At 42.3% G+C, this 14860-nt stretch overlaps 1 protein-coding gene across 1 annotated transcript in view; it reads left to right on the top strand.

The window, feature by feature from the left end:
* The window catches only part of Pappa (pappalysin 1), a gene marked incomplete at its 5' end in the record, with an annotated part of 238799 nt that overhangs the window by 210406 nt on the left and 13533 nt on the right, over positions 1-14860 (top strand). Inside the window, 3 exons of the mRNA XM_005352645.2 lie at positions 1111-1220; positions 10113-10184; positions 14566-14664. Coding sequence (XP_005352702.1) covers positions 1111-1220; positions 10113-10184; positions 14566-14664 — 281 coding nt within the window. The remainder of the gene's footprint in view (positions 1-1110; positions 1221-10112; positions 10185-14565; positions 14665-14860) is intronic.

Here is a 14860-nt window from a genome sequence, read left to right as displayed (position 1 = left end):
AGAAACCTCCTCACTAAGGCCTACTGTGGCTGTAAATGGCCTCACTGATCATCCTCTCTCCATCGACTTCTGGCTTGATTCCCTCATGATCTTGTCACCTGTCTGGATCACACTCCCTCATCCAGTCTGCCTCGTTTCCTCCATCATAAGGTGCTCAACACCTACCTATTCCTCACCATGTCTGTGTCACTCCTTCACCCACCATTTTCCCATGTGTTCACTCAATCCTCTCCTTGCTAGTTGATGCAATCATTTCTTCATGGTTTCTTTTACTAAGTTCACACAACTTATTCCTTGATTGCCTACAGTCTGCTATGTAAAGTTACAGGCTCCAGACATAGATAGATGGGAGGAACAAGGCCAGGGATGGCCTCCCTGAGTGACAACCTAAGAAAGAAGAAAGCCACTGATAATGTAATCACTAGGCAAATGGTAGGTGGTAAGAGGACGGATACCACTGAAAGCCTGTGAATGGCTTGATTGTCTTTGAGCAAGTGGCACTCGTGCTAAGGTCTGGGCATCATTAGTGGCTTGCTAGTAGAAGGAAAGTGGAAAGATGCAGAGCAGACAGGGCTAAACATTCACCAGGAGAAGCATGGGGTGTAAGACCATGCAGCTGCATCATTCAGTTCTCTCTAGGCCAGATTCACAGAACTTTCTCAGTGCTTCATGCGGGACTATGCTCAGAGATGAGCCAACAGTGGAGTATCTTTCCTAGGGTACCACAAACATGGCAGGGAGCAACACTGGGGTGAGATCACCAGTGTCCAGCAGTGTTACTCAGTGTAGTAGGCATTTGTAAAGAGTGTGCTTTACAAGAAGTGAGGGTAGACAGCATGGGGCATTTGAGCTGGTCCTTGACAAGCTGATAGGATTTAGTCATAGAAAGAAAATTTGGGACAACTCAGGGAGATAGGGCAGATAGCATTAAGTACAGGTCAGTTCTATGCATCAAGATGTTAGGTGGTGAAGAGATTGACAATGTGGCTGGAGGAGGTATTGAATGTTGGAAAAATGGAGTTGCAAAAAGCAGTCTCTGCCCTGGGCATGTTGGCCACCGGTGTTTGGAGATATGGCTTAGCCATTAGTTTACCTTGTGCTTCCTCTCAGGGTCAGAGTGTGCCACCTCATGCCTGGATCACAACAGCGAGTCCATCATCCTGCCAGTGAATGTGACGGCGCGTGACATTCCCCACTGGATGAACCCTCCACGCGTAGAGGTGAGTGACTAGGGCCACCTGCTTGAAGCTAAGGAAAAAGGAACCGCCATTGCTGAGCTCTGTGGCTTGCCTCCACTCAAGTCCATCCTCCTCTGTGGACCAGACCTCATTCAATCACATCTATTTTATGGGGGACTTTTTCACAACAGTTTTCACTCTCTAATTTTTTAGTACACCTCATCAGTTTCTTTTTTAAAACCTTGTATTTTTTTCTCAACAAGTTTTCCTCAATAAGTGCCTAGAATATTAGTGGGGAAAATGAGGCCAGCGCACATAGGTTGAGGGCACAGAGCTGGGTTCCAGCCTAGTGTCTAGTGTCTGCCTGTGTAGCCTGTACTCTGCAGGACAGGGCTCTTATTCATCTGTCACCTTCCATGTAATTGTACTTTATGCTGCCTCAGTCTCTTCCATCTTTCTCCATGCGTTATTTCCTCAGTGGAACGCAATAAAAATGGGATATTCAGGACAGTGAACTAGCGCTGCCTGGTGTTCATGGAGTGCACACAGTATTCAGGCACCTGGAGCTCTGCATACAGCATGACTTGAACCTTAGCCCATAGTCTGTACTCATGGATACTGCTATCTCAGGTGTCCCAGAGAGATCAGACCTGATGCTTCTCTAAGCTTCCCATGATACTGGGACAGGGTGTCTGGCTTGTGGCCAGATGATGGTAGATGTCCCTGAGTGGTATCACTGCCAAGTTGACCTTGAGGGTAGCCATTGGTTTTTCATGTGACCTGACCAGTTGAGGGCTACAAAGATTATTTGGGACCCCACTCTCATATTCCAAGAGAGCAAGCACAGTTTTGAGGTTTTCATGAGTCCATTTGAGCACTGACTCTTCATCTTGAAGAAGCAAATGGGGAAACAGGAGCAGAGGGTGGGCAGGGAAGTCTCAGCTGTATCTCTATCCAGTAGCCTTGCTGCCTGGGATTCTGGGAGCCACTGTCTGTCTGCCTCCTGCAGATGGAGATCCAGATAGCTTGGTAGAACCTGATACAAGGTGTACTGTTTCTTAAATGAGCTGAGGGGATAGTTTCTTCAAGGGCTTACTCAGCACTCTAGGCATGGGGACTCGGCCCGGCCCCTCCGGTGCCAAGTGCCAGTGTCCACCTTCCCTCCTTTCCCTGCCTCTTTCTCTGCTCCTCCCTTCTCTGCCTTTACTTTCATCTTTACCATTTGGTTTCCTTTAATCCCGTTTCTGCTTTTAAACACTGTTTCTATCTCTTTTGCCATCTCTTTCATAGGTTCAGCCTTTCCTCCTACACTTGCCTCACCCCAGTCCCCCCCCTCTTTTCTTTCTCTCTCTCTCTCTCTCTTCCCTTCTCTTTATTTTGTGCATAATCTCTCTCTCTCTCTCTCTCTCTCTCTCTCTCTCTCTCTCTCTCTCTCTCTCACACACACACACACACACACACACACATATATGTTTTCTTATTCCCTAATCTCAGGCTCCTCCTCTGCCATATTACCCATTTTTAGCCAAATCAATAAAGGGATTCTCCCTAATGTCCCAGTGTGTTGACTGAACACAGGCAACATTAGTCGTAGAGCCTGTTTGCATGTAAGATTTCCCAGTCGGCCTAAACCCCTGAGTCTAGGCTAAAGAAACCGAGGATTGTAGTCTGAGAAACAGTTCAAAGTCACATAGCAAGGAAGCATGACCTACCATTTAGGACTTCAGATTGGTAGTATCTCTCACCTCCCCTCCCCACTACCTCCCACATGCCCCCTTTAAACAGAGGAGCATCACCCCATGCTAGAGACTTCCTTGTCACATTAGTACCAAAGGTCTTCTTGGCTTGGCTCAGCTCCTGTCTTTTCCTCTCTGAAATCTTGGCACTAAAGTGTTCAGTTGAGTTGTAATTCATAGTGAAGTAAATCCTGGGATTTGGAAGCTCAGTAACTACCCCTCCTTGAGTTGCCCACCAACTTGCCGGTCACAGTCTCCACCCTCTCCTCTGCTTTGCCTTCTTTTATTGATGCTGGACTACCAAGAGAGCCGTAACGAGTTTCAGACGTCCGTCAGTCTCTGGAGGCCTCATTATACATGAAGAAAAAAAAAACGTAGGGAAAGGGAGGGGGCGAAGGGCATAGATTGATGGCTTTCAGGAATCAGCCAGCAAAGCTGGCCTCTGCTGTTCCTGGGCCCTGAGCAGTGAAAGTTTCAGAAAGAAGACTGGTGCAGGCATTTTCAGGCCCAGGAAGGCTTTGGATGGCTCTTCTAAGAAATGACTCCATTCCCCAAAGTGAGGACGATGGTGAGAAATGTCGCTCTGCTCCTGCTTAGCCACCTTTGCTTTAGGGCAAGAGTATGACAGACCAGAGCTGACATTTGATGCATACCTGCTGTGTCCCCATGTATGCATTCCCATCCTCTACTGCATATACCCACTCGCAGCCTCCCACCCCGCTCATTTATATGCATCCCTATGAAGTATATGGATTTAGACTTCTGTTGTTCCGGGGGAGAAAGTGAAATCTCAGAGAAGGCCCTCACCCAATTTATTTAACCACCCCTGAAGCCCCAATGGAATAGAGAATAACAACAAAGGCAAGGAGTTTATTGATTTCCTGCAAGGGATGTGCTAGCAAACCCTTAATAAGAAGATTTGTAGGCATGTGTACACTCATGCACCCAGAGACAAATGAGCTCTGATATTCGGCATTTACCCATATCTCCAGTGTAAACACGCTCTTGTAGGATGTCAAGGTTTCTCAGTGCCCGTCCCTGACTACCAAGTTGAAATGACACAGGCATTGTGATCCTCTGCATCTCTTGCAGCCCGTCTGCAACAGTAAACAGTAAATAGTCCCTTTAGTTTACTTCAGTTAGGCATCTTGTCACAGACAGGAGAAAAACAACTAATAAAACTTGGTACCTTACCCTTCTGTTTCATGTTCTGGGACAAATGTTATTGTTTTTCTATGCTACAATTTTCCTATTATTGAAATGAGATCTAGGCATTGGTCATGTGCTCAAAGTTCAAAACCACATAGAACCATGGGGGTGCTAGGTGAATGTATTGTTATCTATGTTATTTTACACACAGAATCATATTAATTTTGAAATCTGGACTGTTTACTAGACAGTTCAGAAGCTCAAAAGATTGCAAAAAATGCAACAGATTCTCATGTATCTGCCCAACATAGACGAAAACTTTGTGCAGTGAAAGTACCTTCGTTTTTCTTGATGTGAAGTAGGATGCTTCAATCAAGCACAAGGCTTGTTAAGTTCATGAAACCACTACTATATCAAAATATGAAACTTTTCAGATAGCCATGAGACCATCAGTTCCCCTGGCAAAGTAATGTCTCTATCACCAAGACAACCAGCGTTTAGGTATCTATCAGTATTCATTAGTGGTACTTATCTTTAAACTTAATTGGAATCATAGTCTTATGAGATCCATTCATGAGCATATTTTATCTTCTATGAAGAGCAGGACTATGATTTTCTTCTTTTAGGGCTCTTTTCCGTTTCAACAATCCTTGTCACAAATACCATAGACTCTTCAGAGACAGAAGTCTGGCAGACTCTTCCTCTAATTGAAAAAGTGAGGTGATTCACAGTCAATGATAGATGGAAATGCCTCTAGCTTGGCATTGGATTTGCTGTAGGAAATGCTAGTAATTAGAGGAAGTATGAAAAACATCATTGTCATCATAAAAATTTGTATGATGTATGTGTGTGGCATGTGTCAACATGTGTTTGTGAAAGTCAGAAAACAATGTTGTGAACTCTGTTCTCTCCTTCCACCTTAATACAGGCTTTGAAGATCGAACTTGGGTTGTCAGTTTCTTACAACAAGCACGTTCCCCTGGAATCATCCAACTAGACTCCTCCCATGCCCCACTGACATTGTTTTTTAAAAACTTTTTCCACATTGGGGTTGATTCTAGCCAAACACAGCAATGTGGAAATATGGCATCATGTGGCCACATTTTCATGTGTGTGTGTGTAATAAATCTGGAGTTTTGTTAATGTTGAAATATTCCCCCTCTTTGTTTTGAATATTGGCAACTAATTTATACTTTCTAAAGTACTAGTATGCCAACACAAGCATTTCTATTGCTTGTGCAGCCGGAAGCTGCTGGCCTACAACCATTTATCTAGAATTATGGGAGATTCTTCCCCATTCCATCTTGACAAGGGTCTCTGGTGTACACCACCTCTTTCTAGGGCTCCCAGGAATGTTACGCAATCAATGATGTATCTCCTGTCCTCACAAGTGTCTAATCACTCCAGGTGACTGAGCCTTTGGCCTTTACAATTATTTCCAGAAAAGGAGTGGAGAGAAGAAAGACAGGAGTAGAAAAAAGAAAAGGAAGGAAACTAAGGAAAGAAAAATAACCATTTATGGACTAAGTATAATATTATGTAGTTTGTTATTGTACTATCATCTACATCATTTGTCTCCATTATACCCCAGTAAGATAAATGTTGTCATTATCTTACAGGTTGAGTTTATAGTCAGAAACATTGCCATGGCCCAACTTATGTAAGCCATGTGGTTGGATTAGCTACAGTAGTTCCATTCTGAAGCACATCCAAGGGGCACATCTGAAAATAAAACTATGTGATTCATGCAGACAAAGGATACAGAATTTATTTCCTCTAAGAATGAAAGAAGCATGGTGGGAAACCCTGCCTGAGTCTTAAAGTCAGAGGTGATTAGTAAGTTTAGCCTATCTGATACAAAGATGAAAATACTAAGATCCCTGAATGGGAAGCCATACAAGGAGAAAGGCATCCACCCTCTCTTGACTTCCCAATTACTCATTGCCTCATTCACATATCCATTCATAAGACTGATGGTTTATTCCTTTGGACATTTAATATGTGTCAGTCTTGTGTTTCCAATTGCATGTATTCTTTAAACTTTAGGGATACAGATGAACACAGTGATTGACAACAAAAGATGTAAACAATAGCACTAGTTGATAAGATTCACTCCTGGAAGGTCCTGCAAATCAAGGAAACAGGAGAAGTTGTCTGAGAAGGAATCCAGGAGAAAGATCTTGGCCCTGAGATGAGGAAGACCTTGTAAAGGTCTTTCACACATGTCCTTGCTTCTGCTTTTTCTTGTTGTTGTTGTTGTTGTCTTTGGTTTTTGGCCGTTATTTTTGGAACACTCTGCTCCTCCTACACTTGCCTCACAGCCTTTCCACTTTTCCAAACCTTGGGTCTTCTCCTCAGTCAAAAGAGGAAGATACTTTATTGTTATAATTTTAGGGGTTATGAAACTTTGAAGAGTGGAGAATTTGAAGTCTAGCCCTTGGTATAAGACAGAAGTAGATTTACTTGTTGATGGAAGCTGCATATTTATGTGATTTGAACAATTTAATTTCAAAGTGTCTCAGCTTCCAGAGTCAAAATAATAGCCTTCTTAGATTTGTGATGTATCAGTGAGATATTGTGGGCACAGTGCTTGGAAAGTTTTTACTTGGGAGAGGGTTTTGTTCTGACAACAAGGCTGATGGTGATGGTGGTGGTGAATGAGTTCTTAGTGACTCCACTAATCTTTTTGTGGTGATTATGATGGTGGTGGTGGTAGTGATGCTGTGAGGGTGAATATTGATTGCTAGTGATGATGGACAGATATATTATTCACTTTTTGTCACTGTGAAAAACTTATAGGGGGAAATATTTACTTTTGCCCATAGATTTGAAGGCTTCAGTCCATGGAAACCTGACTAACTTGACTAAAGACCTTCTGAATCCTCTGTGTTATGCTATATATATATATACATACTGTATTATATACATCATATATATATACCATGATGAGGATATCTGATGTCTCAAAACTTTTTTTCCTGATCACACAGGGGGCAGAGGGAAATGAAGGGAGGATGCGGGGACAAAATAAAGACCCTTTGAAGTCATGCTCTAGCCTCTACTTCCTCAAATCAGGGCTTGCCTCCAAAGCTTTCACTACTTTCCAATAGTCCAGTAAATAATTAACTTACCAATGAATAGTTCATTGATATGTCAGATCATTCATGAATCAATCCTGTTTTAAAACCACATAAGCTGCTTAGCAAGAATTAAACCCAGAAGATTTTGTTGGTTGCACTTCTGGTCCTGTTGATTTATGATGAAGGTAATTTCATTCATGAAGATAAGAAAGTTCAATCTTTGCCCTCCCCAAAGCAGAAAATGAAAGCCCTCTTATAAGACCTGATATGAAAGACTCTAGTTGGGTCGGGTGTCTCACTGACGTTGAGAAGACCAAGGCTGGCATTTGAGGGCCCTCGCAGGTTCTCCCCATTCATGGTGCACCAGCTTGCCCTCCGCTTTTACTCTCTCTGCCAGTCTTCATTCTTGGTCTCACTGGCACACAGAAAAACGGCCCTGTGGCAAACAGGTGGGTGTGCAGCCTTGAGTGGCAGTGGAAAGTTCAAAAGCTTGGAAAGTGCAGATAGTACAAAAGTTCTTTTTCTGAGCACACATCAGAAAAACCCCAGTGGACAGAACCTTGTACAGTCACACCAACACACTCTTATAGGAGGACTAAATTAGCTCTCAAATAAGCAAGGGCAGCACAGGTATTAAGTGCCTGGTGGATTTCCTTGCTGGTTTCTTCAACCTTTACTAAATACTCTCCAATACCCCAGGTTTGGGATGTCAACAAACTTTTGGCTTCAGAGAAGACTGTCCTTGTAAACTTCCTCAGAGAAGGAAAGCATGTTGGCTTGCCCACTTTGGCCCCATGACTGAGAAGCAGTGGAGAGCACTGACATCCCTTCCAGTGCTCGCCTTTAGATGGACTCTCTGCTTGCCTCTGACACAGACAGAGGCACCTGAGACCTGGAACCACTCTCCGGAAGTTAGTGCTTTGTCCTAGAAACCATTCTGAGTATTTGTCCATCTTAATCTGTCATTATAGTGAGCATGGGATTTTTCAAGGACCCATTTCATATATGTAGTACCCCACTTCATAGCAAAATTTTATAAGCAGCTCAAGTTAAGATAGTGGCATACATGTTCTACTTCAAATTCCGTGCTTGCCCTGGTACTGCAGGAGGAACACCAACACTCAGGAAGTTGAGGCAGGAGTACCTCGAAATTAAGTCAGCCTGGGCTATGTAACAAGACTTTCTTAGAAAAGAGGGTGGGTGTGGTGAAATCCTATGACTTTACTTATCAATAGAGACATCATGGGGCTATAGCTCAGTCTAGCTAGACACTGTGATTATTAATACCTCTAGTATTCTTCATACACTCAAGAAGTAAGGAAGGCATGTGGAGAAAATACTGTCCATTGAATAAAATGATTTCTACTTTAAATGGATCCTTTCCTTCATTAAAAAATCTATTTGTTGAATATTCTATGAGTTCCAGGCACTGTCTCAGGCAAGGAGATCCAACCCATGAAGCTGAAACACGGCTGGATTGAGAAAAAAGTCACCCTTCTTAGTCTTAGGCTGGGGTCATGTGATTTTTTCTGTCAGAAGCTTGCCAAGAAACTAATTACACTTTGGCTCCTGAAGAAGTCTGCCCTCAGGGAGAGGATAGGATGGTCACATGCATTTCCCACTCTCTGACCCATGTGACTTTTTCTTAATTAAATTAATCAATTGGCACTCAGCCAGCAGAGCAATCCCTGCCCATACATATACTTCCAGACGTCCACGACTGGCCGTGGCATAGCTACCTCTTGCTGCATACCCAAGCATATGCTATTTCACTTTCATAAAGAAACAACTGTAATTCAGAATGAAGAGAAAAGCCTCTGTGGGGAGTCTAAAAGGAGTCTTTAGGAGGTTGATGATTATTCTAGTCTCCAAACCATGTCACCATCTTGGTTTTGTCTATCTTTCATTGTTTGTCAATGTTAAGAAGTATTGTCACCTTGGATTTTATGTAATAAGTTAACTTTAATCCTTTTTGGGACAATTGGCTTTCAAATCCTGGTTTGTTCACTTAACAGCTATGGAGCTTAGGGAATTTATACTACGATGACCCAAGATGAATGCCTACCTCACAGCACGCTAGCAATTAGCATAAATAAACATAGCAGTACATAAAGAATGCACCCAATATATCTTTGCTGTTATTATCATCATTGTAACTATTAGTACTAAAAGAGTACTGTGTGTGTGTGTGTGTGTGTGTGTGTGTGTGTGTGTGTGTGTATGTGTGTTCTGCTGCAGTGGTTATGAGAAAAACTGTGAAAGAAAGGAGATGTTTAGAGCATCCACAAAAAGTATTTCAGTAACGAAGAACCAGTTCTCTAGAAAACAAGAGTGTACAGTGTCAGGGAGTTGTCAGTAGGCTCATGCGACATTGGCAGAACATGCGGCAAGAAGGCCTTTTCTTTCTGAAAGCTCCCTCTGTTCCAGAGGCTAGCCCATTCCTTCAGCAGCCCCACTGCTCTCAGACTGGAGTGTGCATCAGCAGTGCAGACACTTGCTCTTCAGAAGCAGGGGCACAGTCTCTGCCTTCAGAGACTCTGATTTAATAAACGAGTACAGGGCTGAGGTGTCTTCCCTCTGTGGGGTTCTACGGGGATCTGATCAAAATGATCCTCCTCTTGAACTTTCAGAAGGAGCTTCTACTGGGAGGAACTTTATTCCATACTTTTCTCACATCTTTCTACTCTATATAGCTACAAAAAAAAAAAAAAGGTTTTTCTGCTCTTGCCTTCTTCACAATTCTGCTTCTCCTCAGCCATTATTCTTGCCAGGGAAATAAAGAACCATGACACATACAATGAACACAAGTATTATTTTAATCTTCAGGTCCCTGTTATTGCAAGTTCCTGGGCAACTTCTTCAGGTAAATACCAGGGTGAGGTCAGGACTTGGATAGTCCAAAAGAGGTGAGGTGATTTAATGTGGTGCCAGCCCAAACCCACCTGATCCCTCTCTCCATCTCTTTGCAGAGGATCGTCTGCACTGCTGGTCTCCAGTGGTATCCCCACCCTGCTCTGATCCACTGTGTCAAAGGCTGTGAGGTGAGTGACAGAAAGAGATCTCTCCGACATTTGCTTTTGATGGTTATGGTTTACTAGACCTACTAAGCACCGCATAATGCATTAATATGGTTGTTACTGCTGACGCAGAAGTGTCATCATATTCTACAGATGACAGAATCCACAGAGAAATAGAAACATACTGGAAACAAGAAGAAAGTCAGGATAAAACAGTGCCTAGAGTTTGAGCCAGGAGTTTCTTTCTGCAAATCCTGTACCCTAATGTTATTGGAACACAGGGCTTAAGAAGATGCTCAGAGACATGATTGCTGTCCACATCTAGCACTCACACTGGGAAAAGCAGACATCATGGCGTACACTTATAATCTCAGCATCATGGAGGTAGAGCAGGAGCAGTCTCAGAACTCCGAACCAGCTGGCCAGCCACACGGTACAGTGAGCTTGAGGGAGTAGAGCCAAGCACATCCTCACAGCTCCATAGCCAGCTAGCCCAGTCACACAGTACAGTGAGCTTCATGTGTAGTAAGAGATCCTGGCTCAACAAATAAGATAGAGAAGAATTTAAGAAACCACCTGACATCTACATCAAGGCAAACACACACATGCAAACATATGCATGTTTCCCTCCTCCATATGCATATCTGTATACATGGCAACACAATACATGAATATAAGGCAGCATAAGTCATATTTATGTAACATAAGTAACATAGCAGCTATTTTAATAGCAATAGAACATTGAGCCTTTATAGTACTGTGTGAGGTAATTTTTCTTTTAATTTCCACTTTACTGGTGACCATTACTTGTAGAAGAATTCTGTCTGTCTCTCACATCTTGGTTATTTGCTGTTTCTTCAGTCCCAGCACTAATCTGAACCATTTTGACTGAAACATTGAATTTAAGTGGAAGATCCTTTCTGACCCTCAAACTTGTTGACTTCCCAATTAACCCATTCCCTGGGCTTGGAATGATGGAAAGCTCTCTCTCTGTCTATTAAGAACACTTTAGGGATGGAGTCAATAGGTAGGTTCTTGGGATACAGCTGTTTTCTCAAGGAAAAGTTTTCACAGAAACCAGAGCCATTTCTCTTCTTCAGTCCTTGTCACTTCTTGAAAGGATGCAACACAGTGTCCCTACAAATGCATAGAAAGAAATATGTGCCCCTATTCTTCTCAGATGGAGTTGAAAAAGAGACGTAGAACCACTTCCAGATAGGTATCAAAGCTCTCAACAGTCCACCAAGGAGACTGTGGTAGAGGACCTCATTCATGTCCTTAAAAAATTGTGTGAACTAGAAATGCCCTACATAAAAAGGTCATCTAAACCAATCATTTTTAAAGGATGGGGAAACAGATTCAGGCAATTTTCTTCTGGATAATTGATGGAATTCCCAGACTTAGGATGCTCCTAACATGACCTAGTTCAACCTGATTACAGTATGAACAGGAAATTAGGGTCAGAAAGGGTTGGGGTACGCTGTACAGAATAATAGCCAACAAGTCAAAACATGAGTACAGATTTTTGGACTGCCAATCTGCAGTCCAAAAGAGTTCTTCTCTTTCATCTGTTACCAGCTCAAAACCGCTTCCTATGAGTGCCATAAAGTAATAGGGTCTTGCGTTTCTTCCACTCTAGTTAGTGTATTGTCTCAGAACAGGCAGCATGGCAGCCTTGAGGGCTCTCATTCTTTCTAGCTTCAGTCAGAACAGCAAAATATGGCCACGGTCTTGCCACTGTTTGCTTCTGTCCATTTCTGTGGATCGGTGCTGTGTTTTGGGAAAAGGTATCTTAAGTTACCTGAGTATTCACTCTGCTGAGCTGGCAGTCTGGCCATTCAGTGTGACAGCAGAATTTGATCCCTCCTTTGACTCAGCATTGAAGCCGAGAGACCCTCTGTCCCTGCCGAGCACTGAACCCTGACAGTGATGCTTATCGCTTTTACCCCTGCAGGTACCTCTCATCCTCATCTGCTCTTCCTTGTTTAGTATCTGTGTCTTATCAGGAGATAGAAGGATGCTCAGAAGGAAAATAAATGCCAGGACTAGGAATGAGCTATCAATCTCCAAGTGTCCAAAGGAAATCAATATGTTTTCTAAAAAGGACGTCCAAGTCCCATCTTTCTGTTCAAAACTGTGTCCCAGCCAATTATATGCTCACTATGTGGTCAGTCACTATCTAAAGTTCTGGGTATACATAGTTTTGTGCCAGTTAACATAGCAGCTGTGTCACCTGGTACAGTCACCTAGAATATCTTTTGTCCCTCATATAGCCACCCATTAATCATTTTACTAAATATTTTCTGACTATATTGTTGATAAATATTTGCATAAGTTGCAAGACATCTTCATAGGAAAGTCAGGGCACAAAACCAAAAGATATACATCTAGTATGTGGAAAACTATAGTGATAACAGAAGGCAAAGATGGAAGTCTAAGATTATGAACCATACTGTATTTAAAATGAGAATAAGAGCTGTGGAAGCATAGAACATTCAGGGGTCACTAGAAATAGTTTAAGTATGAGTTAAGATGATTTTTGAGCTATATCAAAAAGGATGGATTTTGTTTGTCTGAAAGCCCTATTATTCAGAGTATTAACTGGACATTCGATAAATCTCTACACAGCAAGCTTTTCCATGCTGTCTTCTATCCCTAAAATTTTCCCTCTAACCCCACCTAGTAATTCCTATTTATGACTGTGATCTCCACTTAAATGTCTTCAATGTCATTGTTTCCAGGACCTTTTTATCTTAGACAGGATCAAATACTTTATTTACTATAATAGCACTGAGTGACTATTTGATTAAGGACCTTTTCTTTCATAGATAAAATCTAGATGGATAGGGTAGATGGATAGATGGAAGAGTGTATGGATGAATGGATTGATGGGTTGATAGATTAACTATTATGGCTACAGGAAATGGCCGCTCAGGAAGAGACCACACGGAAAAAGCCAACTACTCCTTTTCCAACACAGTTTTCTCAGGAAAGGACTATGATTCACCTTCACAAATCTGTACACACATATGAGGAAGACCTCAAATGGAAAGGGCTTAGGCTCTGCTGTTGAATATAACTGTAGCAATGTGCTGACCGTAGAACTTAATGACAGACTCATCCCTCAATTTGCAGCCCCACCTCTCTCTCTCTTCCTCTCTCTTTCTCCCTTCCTCCCCCTCCTTCTCTCTTTTCCTCCCTCTTCCGCTCCCTCCTTCCCTCCCTCCCTTCCTCTCTCCCTTTCTCCCTTCTCTCTGTACCCCAATTTGTCATGAAGAATGGCAGACACAAGGCAGTATGGATACAAAAGCCAGTCATGCAACACGGCTTATACTCCTTGGGAACTTGGTTCTCCTTAGAGTCAGCAAAGGTGGGAAAGAACGGTGGTAGCAGGTGACTCACAGACAGTGTGCTGGGATGAGATTTGGACAAAAGATGATGTCCTTTCCACACCAGTCCCTTTAAAAAGTTTTCTAGGAAATTTGGAGAAACAGATGAACAGTGCTCATGTTTCCTAATATTAGAGACACACAACATACCATATTGAAAACTGGAGTGCCCCCCCAATGATGTCATCAAAGAGACTCCTGGAATTTCCTCAGATCCCCAGGATTCAGATTAGCAACAATTTTATTCTGTTTTCCTTAATTTTTGGAATAACACAAGGTTTATAGAACTCATTGAAGAAAATAAATCAATGTGAACATCATAGAATGGATAGGGGAACTGGGGAAACACAGCAGCGAATGAGTTTAGATTACAACTTTTTTTTCATTTCTTGCCAGTATGATTTTTGACCAAGTCATTTTGTTACCCTTACTCTCCAGGTGTGGGCCTATGAAGAGAGAATAATCATGCTGACCTAATATGTTTAGAGAAAGAGTAAAAAGAGTCCTGCCAAGGCTTCAGACACTGAGTTTATCTGTGTTTCTGTTAGGAAGGCCACTATTAATACACACATTCTCCATCCTAATTTTTAATAATCTGTAATTTTTATATTTGCAATTCTGATAGTTTACACCCAGATTCCTAATTTGTGTGTACACAATATACTAAATTAAAGAACTATAAAGCCAGAAATGCAAATTATCTTATCATGTCTTGAAGTAAATTGTACCTTCTATTTTAGAAAGAAAGAAAGAAGGGGTATATTTTATGCTTTAATCATACTACAGCAAACAAAATATGCTTCTCAGTATAATCATACTCCAGCAGGGAAAATATGGCCATAAAAATGTACCCAAAGGGGATTTGGGGATTGACAGTCAAATTGGCTGATGCTGATTTGTAAGAAGAGAAACTGCCAGGCAATCAAAGTGGCCTCAGCGAAGGTCTGAGGGCAGTCCCCTTTTATGTCAGACAATAACAAAGCTTTGTTCAATTCTTGCTTCTCTTCCCTTTATAGCCATTCATGGGAGACAATTATTGTGATGCTATCAACAATCGAGCCTTTTGCAACTATGATGGTGGGGATTGTTGCACTTCCACAGTCAAGACCAAAAAGGTATGCCAACACTAGCCTTCTCGTTCCCGCCAGCTTTGTGCCTCTAGCCTGCTGACCAAAGTCTCTTCTCCGGGCGTGATGCCTTGCCTCTGTGACTTGCTTTAGCATCCATCTTCAGGCTTCTCGTTACTCTAGCTTTTATTCCTTCAGTTAAGAGTGAAGCTACTGTCATTGACTGGATGCTGGATGGTCTTTG

Source organism: Microtus ochrogaster, chromosome 10 (assembly GCF_000317375.1).
Source record: "Microtus ochrogaster isolate Prairie Vole_2 chromosome 10, MicOch1.0, whole genome shotgun sequence".
Classification (NCBI taxonomy): domain Eukaryota; kingdom Metazoa; phylum Chordata; class Mammalia; order Rodentia; family Cricetidae; genus Microtus; species Microtus ochrogaster.
This window is presented reverse-complemented; position numbering and strand designations above follow the sequence as displayed.